The sequence below is a fragment of the Henckelia pumila genome, chromosome 4 (assembly GCF_033568475.1).
Source record: "Henckelia pumila isolate YLH828 chromosome 4, ASM3356847v2, whole genome shotgun sequence".
Lineage (NCBI taxonomy): Eukaryota > Viridiplantae > Streptophyta > Magnoliopsida > Lamiales > Gesneriaceae > Henckelia > Henckelia pumila.
Genome location: NC_133123.1, coordinates 58,804,802 through 58,820,341, shown reverse-complemented (window position 1 = coordinate 58,820,341; position 15,540 = coordinate 58,804,802). Strand labels below are relative to the sequence as shown.

The 15,540-nt window shown below is 38.0% G+C and overlaps 1 protein-coding gene across 1 annotated transcript; it reads left to right on the top strand.

Annotated features, from left to right (window-relative positions):
- The first annotated feature begins 8,513 nt into the window (after positions 1-8,513).
- Positions 8,514-9,347, top strand: LOC140861042 (uncharacterized). Its single transcript, XM_073264049.1, has one exon. The coding sequence runs from the start codon at positions 8,514-8,516 to the stop codon at positions 9,345-9,347; it is 834 nt and encodes a 277-aa protein (XP_073120150.1).
- Positions 9,348-15,540: the final 6,193 nt, after the last annotated feature.

Genomic DNA, 15,540 nt, shown 5'->3' with positions numbered 1-15,540 from the left:
AGATTATTGCGCAGCTGTTGGCTATTCACCCGCAACAGCGAAAAAAGACAGAAAATTGATTGTTGAGTCGCATTGCGGCGCTTTTATTGCGCGTCTGCGCTAATTTTCATTCCACGGGGACGCGCATCTGCGCTTACTAATGGCCCATCTGCACAAAATTACAGAAACTTCACATAAATCTTAGCGCATCTGCGTCTTTACCCTTGCATCTGCGCTCCACACTCCGCGCATCTGCGCCCTCACTCACGGCATCTGCGCCTACCCACTTATTTAAAATTGTGTCTGCAAAAACTTAACACCCTCAAAATTAAAAGACACAGGGTACTTTCATTCTCTCTTCCTCTCAAGCCCTCTCGCTTACATCTATCTCCTCAAACTCAAGAGCCGATCGGCCTGTACACCTCTTCCATTCCCTGCACATTGTTACACTTGTTCTGGATGTGGTATTTGGGTCTTCAAAGATACATTCAACCCTCCGGACACTCTAGCCGATTTAAGGATCCGGAACAAGCTCTACGTCACATTCCTTTAAGGATTTCTGTTATTCTCATCATGCTGGGTCGATTGTAATCAGGTAATTGGCTATACTCTTGGCTATTCTAGAATTGTTGGTTTTAATTAGGTGAAGAAGAAAGAGTTACGGTCTTGTGTTCAAAGTATTAGATGAATGGTCAGAGAGACTTTATGCATTGTTAATTTGTGGCTTGTGCGTTGTGGAGTATTGTGACGTATTGAATTTAGTTGTTGTGACTGCTTGACGGAGAATATGCTGCCTAAAACAAAAGGAAGAGGTTCCCTTGCTTCGTATTCATCGGTTGCATCTTATGACAAGAAGAGTTTATGTGACGCGACGGCGGCTGAGAATTATGCCAAGTAACTTGAAAAGAACATCCATCGGGAGAGGGGTATGAACATTCGTGAGTATAATTCTACCGCGTTATTTGAAGCACGACGAAGAGGTTGGGAGGATTTTTTGAAAACACCGCAGGATGCGGTTATGTCCATCGTCTGTGAGTTCTATGCAAATATGATGGTCAATCACGATAACTATAAAGTGAAATTGCGAGGGTGTTGGGTAAAATTTGATAGGAAAACGATCAATGCACTTTAAAACATGCCCGGTGAATCGAGTGATCAGTATCGTGAATTCAAGAGCGGAGAGTTTCCAGCTGAACTTGTGATTCGCTCCTTATGCTCGGTTGAAGCCACTTGGAAGGTCAATAATCAAAAGGTTCCTCTCACGTTCCACTCAAGATTTCTTAACCGAGAGGCCAATAATTGGCATGAATTTGTCGCGGCTCGGATGCTTCCCTCGAGTCACACTTTTTAAATTAAAAAAAAAATCTAGAAACTCTTGTCTATTGTATTGTGACTGGGAAGAGAATGGATGTGGGACGTATTATTCAAGATTCTATAGTTGATGCTATAAAGGGTACCACCACCCTTATCTTGGTCCATCCTTCGGTCATTACGGGCCTTTGTAAACGTGCTGGCGTAGTTTGGGATGACAATGAGCTGATCTTATCGCCAAGGGCTCTGATTGATCTTGTTGGACCACTGAGACGGGAAAAGGGTAGACAGTTACCTCATGATGATGATGAGCCTATGCCACATCCCATCCAGCCTATGCCACAGCCTTTGCAGCCTACCACTAAGCAGCATCAGTTTTCACCTTTTGAGCAAGCTGTTTTCGTTCGATTTACTGCCTTGGAAGGACGTATGACGTCCTATTGGGATATGACGTGACAGAACATGGCTTATGTTCATGATTTCCACGCCGTTCTTGCTCAGCATTTTCCTCCAGCTGGACCTTCTGATCCTGCGTATGCTGCCCCACCACCCTAGTCACATGCCTCAATTTTGGGAGATTATTTTTTTGGTGATAGCGGCGATGATGATGATATAGATGCCGAGTTTTGACGCTTGGTATCGTAGGTACATGTCTCATGTTCTTTTTCTTATTTTCAATCATTACGGACAATGATTGTACCTAAGTTTGGGGGTGTTCAATTCTGTGAATTTTGATGAGTTGATTGTTGTTTTGCTTGCGTTGATCTGATTTTCGCTAGTGTTTTAAGAGTTTTTGGAGTTGTTGAGTTGTAAATACGAAGTTGAGAAAGAATTGGAAAACTTGGCCAATGATGATAAATTTTTATAAAATTTCTGCTTGTCTTACTAACTTTGAACTGGTTTCTTATACACTCTGTGATTTTTACTTGAGTTCGAGTTTGACATATACAAACATTGATATGATTGAGGCGTGTTTGGATCTTTTGGGCCTAAATTTTGTTTAAATATATCCTTAGTTTCCCTTTGAGCTTTCACAAGATACATGAGTACTTTAGGTACATGTTCTGAACTCTTGTTGAAATCATCGTTTACTGCTGATGATTGCTCCTTTTCTGCACTGGTGACAAATTCATGTGATTTGATTGTGAATTGAGATTGTCTAGAACTAGTTCGGACATCCTTCGAGGAGAAATACGAACATAGTTGTGACTTAGGAATGATTTAGGCAATTTTTATGATCTCGCTTGTGCCTTTCAAGCTACCTATTGAAGCATGTTATACCTAGTACCTTGTTTGAGCTTAATTGAAAAATGAATGGCATACGTGCAAATGTGTGATAAACCCCCATTCGGAATCTTTTTAAGTCTAGAGGTTGATGTAGCCTGGTTAAGACATATTTTTTTGATTTTATTAAATTGAATTTCTCTAAATTGATTGTGATTCTAGTTTTGAAAGTATTTTCAATTTATTGGCCATAAATTGATTAGTTATATTTATTTAGAATCTGGCACTCGGGAGAGGGAAATTTGAATAGGATCAATAGAATTCACACTATTAATTTTTTATTCATCTCGGGAGAGTTTATAACTTTAATAGAACCTTGAAAGAATATCGTTTACACATATCACTACAAGTAGATTTTTAATAGGTATATTAGAATTGATCTATAGTTGTCTAGTTGATACATTCTATTTGGCACTTGGGAGAGGGAAATAGTATAATCTGTGTTATTGGTTATTAATTGAAATAAATTCATGAAAATAGATTAATTAGGAATGAATATTGTCGAGATCAAGTGAAATCAAACATCTAGACCTTTTTCTCTGCTTGATTATCTCTTAAGGATTGTGTGTGCGTGTGCTTACAAACTTAAGTAATTTTTTAATTTGCCTGCAAATCTATAAAGTTTAAATTTCTAAATAAAATTAAGACTATTTTAATTAAAAGTATTGAATATTTTCATATTACTTCTCGTGGGATCGACACTCTACTCATTCTTTACTGAAACTTGACAACCGCGCGCTTGCGGGCACAAATATCACAACATAGAGACATAAAAGACATCGTGAATGCTAGAAAGAGCTAGAAGGAGTGCAAGTCGATAAGAAAGATCGTCTATCTTCTCCAGAATCTCATATGGCCATATAAATCACGGTGACAACTTGCCTCTCTTTCCAGAGTAATGTTGGCGAATTGATAAGTGTCTTTTGTGTGCATTATTTTGTGTTATTTTTAGATTTTTTTTGGCATGCATTCATATGGTTTCATGTGTGTTTTTACATGTTTTATTTATAATTTATTTCATGCATGTTCATTTCACTCTCCGTGTTTTATTTGAAGGAAATATTGAAGAAATCAAGAATTTGGAGCAAGAGTAGAGCCGCATGAATGAATTACGGAGCAGTCATGATTCAAAAAGAATTTTTTATTTTATATACATCGAAATCCGATCTCCACCATTCAAATTAAAGTTCAAGATGTGTTGAAGCTGATATCCAAATTTCATCTTGATCTGACGACTAGAACTGAGAATATAAATTTTTCAAGAATGTTGCGCGTTGCAAGGACACATGCACGGACCCGGACATAGGTCCGGATAAGGATCCGTGCATCTTCGTAAAATTTTGGCAACGGAAATTTAATTCACGGACCTATGCACGGATCCATGTCCAATGTCCGTGCATGTCGCAGAATCAGAAAAAATATAATTTTTGTAAATTAAAATTCTTAACTTGTCGGGTTCTATTTTACGTGCATCTTCCTATATTCTTCTTTATTTTATTTTTGAATTATATTTTTGTTATTTGAGTAGTTTTTATTCAACCAACGCCACGTGATTGGGCCGAACAAATTTATGTAGAAAACTTGGATGTTTGTTTGAGATTTTTTAGATTTCTTTTTATATTATTGATTATTATATTTATATTTGTCTTCTAAATGATCTGACCAATTGTTTGCTTGCATGTTAATCGATTCTAAGTCAACAGAGGAGGAATTGATTTCGATAACTCTAATAATTAACACGAGGTAAAATTGACTAGAAATAGTTTTCGATTTCATCGTGAAGTTTTAGGTGAAAACTGAATTCTCATAATTCCCAATGCATTTGAATTTGATTAGAATTATGAAAATTAATCTATCAATATTTGAATAGGTTTAACTGTTCTAGAAATAGACTGTTAAATAAATTAGGAGAATTCGTTGTGATTTAAGATTAAATCTGGACCTAGTTTGTCCACTTGTTTGCATAATTTGTTTGGTATCTGCGTGTGTCTTGGTTGTCTCTATTTAATTGAATTTATTTTTATTTTTATTTTTATTTTATTTTAGTAATTAAATTTTTATTTAATTCTTAGCACTCGTTTTATTATTTTTTTCTAGATTAAGTAAAATAATCAAATCTTGAGAATTGACAACAGTTCCTGTGGGATCGATACTTGGACACTATGTCTACTTTACTATTACTTGACCTAGTTCACTTGCTAGTAAATATCGAATTAAGCGGTAAATAGGTTCGCACTTCCTTTCCATCTAGATAATTCAGACAGTCCACAATACTTGGTATAATCATGCCCTGATAAAAAACCATCATCACTTGACAGCAACTTAGAACAGTCCATATGAATTTTTATAACCAGTCAACCAAACACTGGAATCAATTTCAACTCTGAATTCATTCTCAAAACCAAAATTTGTACAACTGATTACAGTCCCAAAATGGAACAAGCAAATATAATCATAAACCCAAGTATTTGTAAAATTCTTATTACAATTCCAAATCAATTTACATCGAAGGATGTAAAATGATATTTTACTAATACATCAAATGTTTATAATCAAAATACAATGATTCAAATACTTACAACTAAAATAATGTTTACAGCAAATCTTAATACAGTATTAAAACTCAAATACAACGAAAATATTACAATCTGACTATATATGGAAATCTTTCATTCTGTCTAATGATCTTGAACGTGAAGTTTCCCATCTGTCACACACAAAAGCATCGATACAAGCATGTCAGCAGACTTCTTCTTTACAAGATCTAAAATATGTTATCCTATTATAGATGCTCAAAGCATCATGAGCCATTCTCTTGGCAGGATCTTCTAACAATCTCTCCAACTACCTGTGAAAAGTCTTTAGGGGAATCTATGGATGATATGGAATCTAGACGATTACGTCTTTCCACATTCCAATAGATCTCGAGAAATTCCTATATTTTAAATCTGGATCTTCTCTTCCAACTCCATCCTGCCGGGATCCTCATAAAGCGAAACTCTAATGCCACTTTCGGCTATGACGATCTTGGAAAATGATAAATATCTTGCTATTCCAACTCCTATTACTGTTATCCTCATTGTATCCATCTTATAATCTACAAGGATAATCCAAATATCATTACTATGTCCCAAATAATCTTATTGCATGCTCTGATACCATAAATGTAGTACCCCAGCCCAGATCACCTACTAATCAAAAACTTAGGCATGCAATATAACAATAAATGAACATAATCAGAGCAAAATCCAAAACCAGCAGAATACAACTGGTAATTAAATCCAAATAAATACAACCCAATCGAATATTAACTTAATACAAGTAAAGTAAAACCTAGTGGCTAACTTTGAAATCCTGTCTTGTTCACCACCTAATCTCCAAATCCCTGGAAGATCTGCCTACAACTGCCCCGTCGAATGGGCTATCCAAACAACATAAAATAACTGGACGTGAGCGCAAAAACTCAGTATTCTAGTACGGGTAAACATACATATATGATGCATGCAATGTGATGAACTGGTATTATATATGGGTAGACAAATCAGAAGCTGCTCAGACTAGCGCCTAGGATGTGAGCTGTAATCTCGGGGAATCAAACCACTGGATGTAAACACAAAATCCTAACTGTACGTGGACCAAATTTCCCCAGATCACTAGAGTCCGACATACCCGTCGGTCATAGTGACTCTCAGTGACAAAATGTCCTAACAAGGGCTGAGCACCCTATAACACCGGCTTATCTATAAGGAGATCCAAGCTCAATATGAAAACACGTGCAACATAATTGATGGGTTATGTCTAAAAATTCCACTGGGTCCAGGCCCAATCATAAATATTCACTCCAAATATTTTTGAGGCACAAGCTTATTTAAGTATTATTTATATTTAAATCAAGCAGACCCTGAATTCTACAAAAGCCCATAAGAGGCTCAAGCCCGTAAAACTCTCCGATCATCTATAAATAGCTCAAGTCACCTCATTATTAAGGTACATGTTTTCTTTAGCACTATAACGCTCTACTCTTGATTATTATTCCTTGAGTAATAACTGACTTGAGCGTCGGAGTAACTTCACCGGGAACCCTCCTGTCTCCTCTGAATTTGTTTTGTGACATAGGAACAACCTACTAAGGATCTCGACAGGGAGCATCCAAGGATTTGTTGATACTCCTAATTTTTCGGAAGCAACGTGTTAGATACAAGTAATTTTTGGCTACATCAGCTTGGCACTGTCCGTGGGAAATTGTTCTCTACATCATTGAGAGCACATATTACTTCAAAAATTTCTCGAGGAAATAATAACAATGGAAACGTCCAAGCATTACTATCACTCAGGAAGCCTTGACTGTGTTAATGGAAAACACAGCTTCACGCGCAGCAACCGAAGCAGTTGCTTCATTCTTAGAATCCCGTAAGCGCAAAAGCACCAAGAAGAAGGTTCAGAGTGAGGGCTCATCATCAAGTGACCGAAATAAAGAAAATCCAAAGAAAAATAAGTCTAAAGTGAATGAAAAAGAGCCTGACAGTACCAAGAAAAATACTACTAAAAAATACGGTAAAACAAGTGTTCACACAATTCACGACACCTCTGACGAAAACAAAACCATTAATCCAACCCGGAAGGATGGGTCTCGCACATATGTAACTGGAGAGAATTCGTCAGCAATCTTGCCATCACGTCGAAGTCCCTTAATTGATGACATCCTATCTGAAGCGTTACCAAAGGGGGTCAAAATCCCCAGCTTACCTGAGTTCGATGGAAGGAGTGACCCCCAAGACCATATTGACTAGTTTTACGCGAAAGCGGATTTGTATGACTTTACGGATGCTGCATACTATAAAATATTCCAAAAAAACATTATAGGAAGAGCACTCGCATGGTTCAATAAGCTACCCTCTGGATGTATTGCCAATTTGGAGAAACTTACTGACTGCTTCATCCAGCAATTCTCAATTAACAAGAAATACCAAAAAACAGTAGCGTATTTGTTCACAATCATTCAGAAAGAAGAGGAAAGTTTGAGGGACTATGTTCGGCGGTTTACTCACGCGGTTCACGAGGTCTTACACGTGAACCATGATTTGTTAGCTGGAATAATGCAGCCCAACTTGCGCCATCGAAAGTTCAAGGAATCAATAGCGTGAAGGCCACCCAAAAACCTAGAGGAATTACTGGAAATAGCTAAGAAATATATATATATATATATATATATATATATATATATATATATATATACGGGTTGAAGAAACTGTAGAGTCACACTACTTGAATAAAATAAAGAGAGAAGAAGATAAACCAGATATTAGGAATCGAGACGAGAAGCGAATAGCACAGAGCCCCCGCCTCCAGAATATACCCCTCAATGCACGTATGACCAATATACTAGTAGTGGATGAAAAACAAGAATTGTTGCGTCCCCCTCGCCCAATGCAGAATAACCCAAAGCGCCAATGTTTGGACAAGTACTGTCATTTTCATAAAGATAAAGGTCATACTATAGAATATTGCTTCAGTTTGCAAGCAAAAATTGAAAAACTCATAAAGCGCGGACATTTAGGGAATTTTGTGGAAAAGTCTCGTGGTGAAAAGCGAGATGACAGGCGTCGGGACGAACAACAAAAACATGACTATCAGAAGCGCCATGATGAAACTGGGAAACATCATGAATGAGCTGATGAAAATTTTTTCCACTGGAGGAGTAATCGCTGCAATAACTGGGGAGGCTTGCTTGTGGCGAATCGAACAATGCAAGAAAAGCCCTTTTGCGGGCAGCAAAAGGAACCAACAATTTATCTAGCCCCACATCCTTTCCGCTGTATGAAATTGAAACCATCCAAGGTGGATTATCATTCAGCAACAAAGATCTGGAGAACCCTCGGGATACCCATAATGACGCCTTAATCATCTCAGCCACAATCTCCAATTTTTGGGTAAAGAAAATGCTGGTGGATTCAAGAAGTTCAACTGACATAATTTTTCATGATGCATTTGTCAAGTTGGGTATTAGTAATGTACAGTTAACTCCAGTCAACACTCCACTAGTCGGATTTTTTGGAGAAATAGTTGAAGCTTTGGGCGAAGTAACCCTTCCTCTTTCCTTGGGTTCTTACCCTAAGCGGTCTACTAAGATGGTGAAATTTCCTGTAATAAAGACTTCATCTGCATACAATATGATATTGGGACGACCAAGTCTCAATATATTCCAAGCCATCGAATCGACCTATCATATGAAGTTGAAGTTTTCAACTCCAGGAAGAGTAGGAGAATTCATTGCTGACAATCATCTACCCAGAGAGTGTCATGCAGTGACACTATGGGGTTCATCAAGAAATCGAAAAATACAAGTTTCTAGTGAGGAAAGAGCACCGAAACCAGAAAAACTTTTGCGTGAAAATGGGATACATTTGGTGGATGAAGAAGCTGAGATCAAAGAAATAATAACAGCAACCAAAACTCTAAAGCACATAGAAATCATTCCAAATGATCCCAATAAGACACTGAATATCGGGACCGAGTTACCTACTGAATTGGAACAAAAGCTGAAAATTTTCCTCGGTCGCAACTTGGACGTGTTTTCTTGGGGCGACGATCCTATATCCGGAATAACTCATGAATATGCGCTCCATTACCTCCGTGTTGATCCGAAAATAAGACCGGTGAAGCAAAAGAAAAGATCATTTGGCCCAGAGAAAAATCGGCATATAGCCGCTGAAGTGGAAACACTCTTAGCGGAAAAAATACACCAGACCAGTTTCATACCCAGATTGGCTTGAAAATGTTGTCTTAGTACCAAAACCCAGAGGAAAATGGCATTTGTGTATCGATTTCACTGATCTCAGTAAGGCATGCCCCAAAGATCCGTTTCCACTCCGAAGAATTGATTTATTAGTCGATTCAACAGCAGGATGCGAGTTGCTCACTTTTCTTGATGCATATCAAGGATACAATCAGATCGTACTTGCGCGAGAAGACAAGGAAAAATCAATTTTCATCACTGATCGGGGAATTTATCGCTACGACGTTATGCCGTTTGGGCTGAAAAATGCTGGAGCTACCTATCAACGTCTAGTATGTTCAAACTCTTGATCGAACGTAACATGGAAGTTTATATAGATGACATTATAGTCAAAAGTAACTAAGCATCTCATCACTTGGAAGATCTTGGAGAATGCTTCGGTAAACTTAGAAAAAACAGGATGAAACTTAATCCGGATAAATGCACTTTTAGTGTACGAGGAGGCAAATTTCTTGGTTACATGGTGTCAAAACGAGGAATAGAGGCCAACCCTGAAAAAATCAAAGTAATTTTTAACATGAATCCCCCGAAGAGTGTGAAAGGCATCCAAGAATTAACAGGACGTTTGGCCGCCCTCAACCGTTTTATCTCAAGATCTGCAGACAATGGTTTACCATTCTTCAAAATGTTGAGGAGTGTAAAAAGTTTCTGATGGACAGAAGAATGTCAGCAAGCATTTGACGAGTTGAAAAGACATCCGACCTCTCCGCCGTTGGTAAAACCAAAAGAAGGTGACACCCTGCTGATTTATCAGGCAATATCCACTGAGGCGGTAAGTGCAGTATTGGTCTTTGCAGTAGGACGTGAGCACAAAAAATTTTACTATATCAATCGAACTTTACACGGAGCAGAATTAAGATATACGAAGATCGAGAAACTGGCAATGGCCTTGGTTACTGCAGCAAGGAAATTGCTTCCTTACTTTCAATCTCACCCAGTAATTGTATTCACAAATCATCCTTTCAAACAAATTATCTCGAGTCCTGAAGCATTAGGAAGAATGGTTAAGTGGGCCGTTGAGCTGAGTCAAGATGGAATTGAATATCACCCGCGTCCAGCGATTAAAGCACATATTCTGGCTTATTTTCTAGTAGAGATGACAGTAAATCAAGAAGAAAGCTCCAACTCGACATGGATGGTTTATTTCGACGGGTCATCAACCTCTATGGGAAGGGCGCGGGTGTAGTTTTGGAGAGCCCACGGGGATATAAATTTCAATATGTCATCAAATTTCTATTCCCTGCAACAAATAATGAGGCAAAATATGAAGCTTTCATCATGGGAATTAAATTGGCCCTGTTGGTAGGAGCAAAAAGACTGACGATACACAGTGACTCTCAACTTATCATCAGTCAGGTTAAGGAAAATTATGAAGCAAAGGAAGATAAAATGCTTGGATACCTGACTCAAGTGAATGAGCTTCTCTCGCGTTTAGACAGCTACGATGTAAAGCAGATACCAAGAGTGGAAAATGATTCTGCGGACCGTCTCGCCAAGTTTGCAAGCTCATTGTCCAACATTGATAATAGGAAAATAACATTCCTAACATATTGCAAGGAAGAAACTGATGGAAGTGATGTTACAATCTTTTGTGCTAACAGCAAAGAACCTAGTTGGAAAGATGAAATAATCGACTATTTGATGCGAGGTAACCTACCTGCTAACCAAGTCAAAGCTCGAAAACTTAGAGTGAGAGATGTTCGATTCACGATCATTGACGGAGAACTGTATAAAAAAGGTTTCTCTTCACCTTACCTAAAGTGTTTAACGCTAGCCAAAGGAAACTATGTGCTCCGTGAAATTCATGAAGGAATATATGAAAATCATTTAGCCGGAAGAACTCTCGCGGGGAAAGCACTACGCCAAGGATACTTCTGGCCAACGATGAAGCAAGAAGCTATTGAGTTAGCTAAGCCTTGTCATGCATGTCAAGAACATGCTAACTTCAATCACCAGCCAGCCACGACCTTGCAACCCTTAGAAAGTCCTTTATCTTTTGCTCAATGAGGAATGGATTTGGTAGTTCCTTTCCCTCCTGCTACCGGACAAAGAAAATTTCTGATAGTTGCTGTGGATTATTTCATCAAATGGTTCGAATATGAACCATTGGCCAAAATATTTGAAAGAGAAGTAATCAATTTCTTATGGAAAAATATAGTATGCAAATTTTTCATTCCTCAAACCTTGGTTTCGGAAAATGGAACTCAGTTCTCTAGAGCGAAGATAAAAGACTGGTGCAAAGGATTCTCCATCAAGCAGTTCTTCACCTCTGTTGGAAATCCTCAAGCCAATGGGCAAACCGAGGACACCAACCGGACTATTATACAGCACCTCAAAACACGTCTGTGAACTGCAAAAGGGAAATGGGTAGATGAGTTGTCAATTGTTCTATGGGCATATCGAACCACTGCACGCTCTTCAACTGGAGAATCTCCTTTCAACCTAACCTATGGAGCGAAAGCTATGGCTCTAGCAGAAATAGGCGAGGAATCATGGAGAGTGAAACAATACACTTCATCTGTAAATGATCAAGCCCTCCGAATTTTATTGGACTTGGTGGATGAACTAAGAGATGAAGCTTCGACACGAGCCGAAAAATATCGATCTTGCATGACTAAAGCATATATTGATAGAGTCAAACCAAGGTCTTTTCAAGTAGGAGACCTGGTCTTGAGAAAATCTGACATCTTGAAGTCCGTGGGTAAATAGCACTGTTTTAATAACCGGACCGGTGATCGAACCGGTTTACTTAAAAAAATGGTCCAACCGGTCGAACCGTTTTAACCGGACGGTTGAACCGTAAAATCGTTTATATAATTTAATATAATAAATAATATATTTTGGAATTTTAAAAACTCAAAAGTTATATAAATAGACATAAAATATATATTTAACATAGTTTAAAAGCTAAATAAATATGTAAATATATTTAAAATATCAATAATAGTTATAAATTATTTAAATAATAATTATTTATTTTTTAAAAAAACCAATAATTATTAAAAAAAAATTTAATGAAGTAGAAATTTCAAATAATAATGTATTTATATATAAAAATATTAGATCTAAGGTTTAAAAATAAAAAAATTTAAATTTTCAAAATAAAAAAAAATTAAAAAAATTCGAAAAATCGGTTCAACCGGTTCTGGTTCTTGGCCGGCTTGATCGGTTTTGACAGGTTCTGACCAGTTGGACCGGTTTTCCGGTTTTGGGGTCGGACCGAATCGGTTCTCGGTCGGTCCGGTCCGATTCCGAAAACACTGGTAAATAGGACCCAAAATGGGAAGGCCCGTACAAAGTAATTGAGATTGTGAAGATGGGAACATATCGCCTCCAACATTCAGATGGAAGAATACTTCCCAGACCTTGGAACGTGGTCAACCTGAAGAAGTTTTATGCATAAACTGCAACTCTCACCAATAATAGGCTATATTTACCTTTTTTGTTATTAGCATATTTTCCTTATGTTTTTATATTACAATTTTGTGATGCAGTTTTCAACTAATTTGATTATTTTGTTATACAAGCATATTACTTTGTCAAAACCATATCATATCTCCTCTCATATACTAACGGTTACTTACGACATAAACGTCACAAACCCTAGAAATTAAAAAAAAAAAAAATCCCAGCAATAAGAGGCTTGTCCAGCCCCATGGGGCATTTGAACTTATGACGCTGTAAGAGGTCAGGACGAAATAATATTATTATAAGTCCCGGGATACCTCACCACTCACCAAGTGGGTTTAGGACTTTCCCATAAGACAAAATCTTGGGAGACGGATTCCCTCCCAAATACTCCAATATTAAAGCGATAGTATCTTATTCATCAAACAAGTATGCAATAGAGACTCCAAAATGAAAAGAGATATAATAATCGACAAAATTGAATATACAAAAAAAGGAATAATTGTTCTTCCTTTGTTCCTCCACCAACTGCGACTTCAAAGTCTTTATTACAAATAAAAAAATTGCCCCAGTGGCAACAAATAATAAAACTAAACTGTTCCATGGCTCCCAAGAGTAGTCTCTACTCAGCTTCGACACGCACCCATCGTCGTTATTGATTACTCAAACTATAACTTCGAGCGCAAAGCTTCGATCATCTCCTCGTCACCCAAACCTCCCAATAATTCTCCCAAGGGAAGGCCCGAGTCATCCTCAACTCTTGCAGTACTAGGCTCCGAAATTTTAGGGTGAATCATCATAATAATTTCTTCCGGAACTAGTTTAGTTTTCCGCAGTTCTTTGCGACAATCCACCACAACTTTTTCATGAATAACAATCGCCCGCTGAATCACTTCATCTCTAAAAGCCGAGGATTCTCAGTAGCCTTCTATTGTCTTTTTCCGGTACTCCGCAAGATATTCTTGCGTACTGACGAATTGAGAAAAGTCTCACTGGTCTCTGATTCATGGGAATATTTCCCCCCCTAAGTTGCTCCATCTCCTTGCACAATGCATCATATCTTTTGGATTTCTCTTCAAGCTCCTTTTGCGACTTGAGAAAATCAGCTCGAGCCTTAGATCCTTCCTCGCCAAGTCTTTTATACTCTCCCTTAACGACGCAACTTCTTCATCTAATCTCTTATCGGAATTTCGAGATCTCTCTTCTTGAAATTTAAAAGTATGGGAAAACAATAAAATATGCAAACACCCACAGGTAAATAATATTATTTACTACGTAAAAATCATAATAAGTAAAAAGAAAATAATAATATACCTAGAAGGCAGACGAAGCAAGAGAACGATTTAACATTTCGGTAGGCTGAGGCAGTAGATGCAACCTATCATGATCTCCAATGAGGTTACCTCCGGTTATCCAACCAATCTCTGGATCCTTCAAATCCCAGAAAGAGCCAGCATTATTCTTATGATTCACGCCCTCCACAAACAAGTGGCGACCTTCAAGCGTGTCAAGAGTGACGGCTCGTTCATCATCACGTTTTCCTTTTGGATTCCTTCTACCATTATTGAACTCCCTAATATTGGAATCGACGTCAGTTCTTATTGTAGAATCATTTCTTCTACAACTATTCCTTCTGTCATTAACGTCAGTATTTTTAGATGGTGGACCAGAATGAATGACACAATCGGATAGCCCGGGAGAGTTCCTCTGCCTTGGAATATCTTGGGAATTGGATACCCCGATCCATTGTGGACTCTTTTTTCGACATCTTTGATGAAGTCTTCTCATTTTTCTTTATGCAAGCACGAACCTCCGCCAAGTATATTTTGTCGCCTATAAAAAAACAGAGAGAAAAGAGAAAATGATCCATAAATAAATTTAATAAATTTTAAATTAACACGAGTAGAATAATCCCAAGAAGACGCAAAATACAATTATCAAAAAACAACCTGGGCAAAGCATTACCAGTAGGAACCAAACTCCTAGGATCAACTATTTCGTCAAAAAGACCTAAGGATTGGCATTCAAGCTGCAAAGTGCGGTGAGTTTTACCAAGTATGATTTTTTTAGGCCCCGGACTCCAACTCGTGGGCACCCCCACCCCCTCCTCGCACTCTTTGGAGAAGAAAGACGGGATAAAAACTTACAGTCCACACGAGGTTGGAAATAAATATAAGAGTCTAGCATGGAACGACGCACCACGAAGAGCGAGAAAAATAGCTCCGCAGTCAAACTCAATTGAATTTCTCTCATTCTACGTAGAAAACATGCAAACACAAGGATAGCCCCTGGGGTCAACTGAATAAAACTCACACCAAGCCTACAAACAATTGCTATCAAAATTGCATTAGGAGGAAGCAAAAACCCATAATTGAAATACTCCAAGTAAACGGTGAAATATCCCGCGGAAGGGTACTGACAAGAATTGTTTTTTGTAGGAATCTTCATAATATGTCTTTTCAATAATTCAAGTTTCTCGCACGGGTTTGAAATTTTCAAGTTACCCAATACACACTCGTCAACCCCCTCCGATAAACCTCAGGATCTACTCCTTTCATAATATTCAGGTTCACTAACAATTTTTATGGGTGTCGGACTCTCCGAATCACGCGGCAAAGGGGCATCTAAATCACTCAAAGGAGAAACACAGCCATCAAAATCATTATTGTCACTATACTCCGTGCAAGGAGATACATTATTACTTTGGTTCGCCCTCAACAAGGATAATACCTTACCTCGAGACGGAAACCCTGCAAAAATAT

Excerpts from the sequence above, each read along its gene's own strand:
- LOC140861042 (XM_073264049.1), top strand. The coding sequence starts at position 8,514 with ATGCTGGTGGATTCAAGAAGTTCAACTGACATAATTTTTCATGATGCA.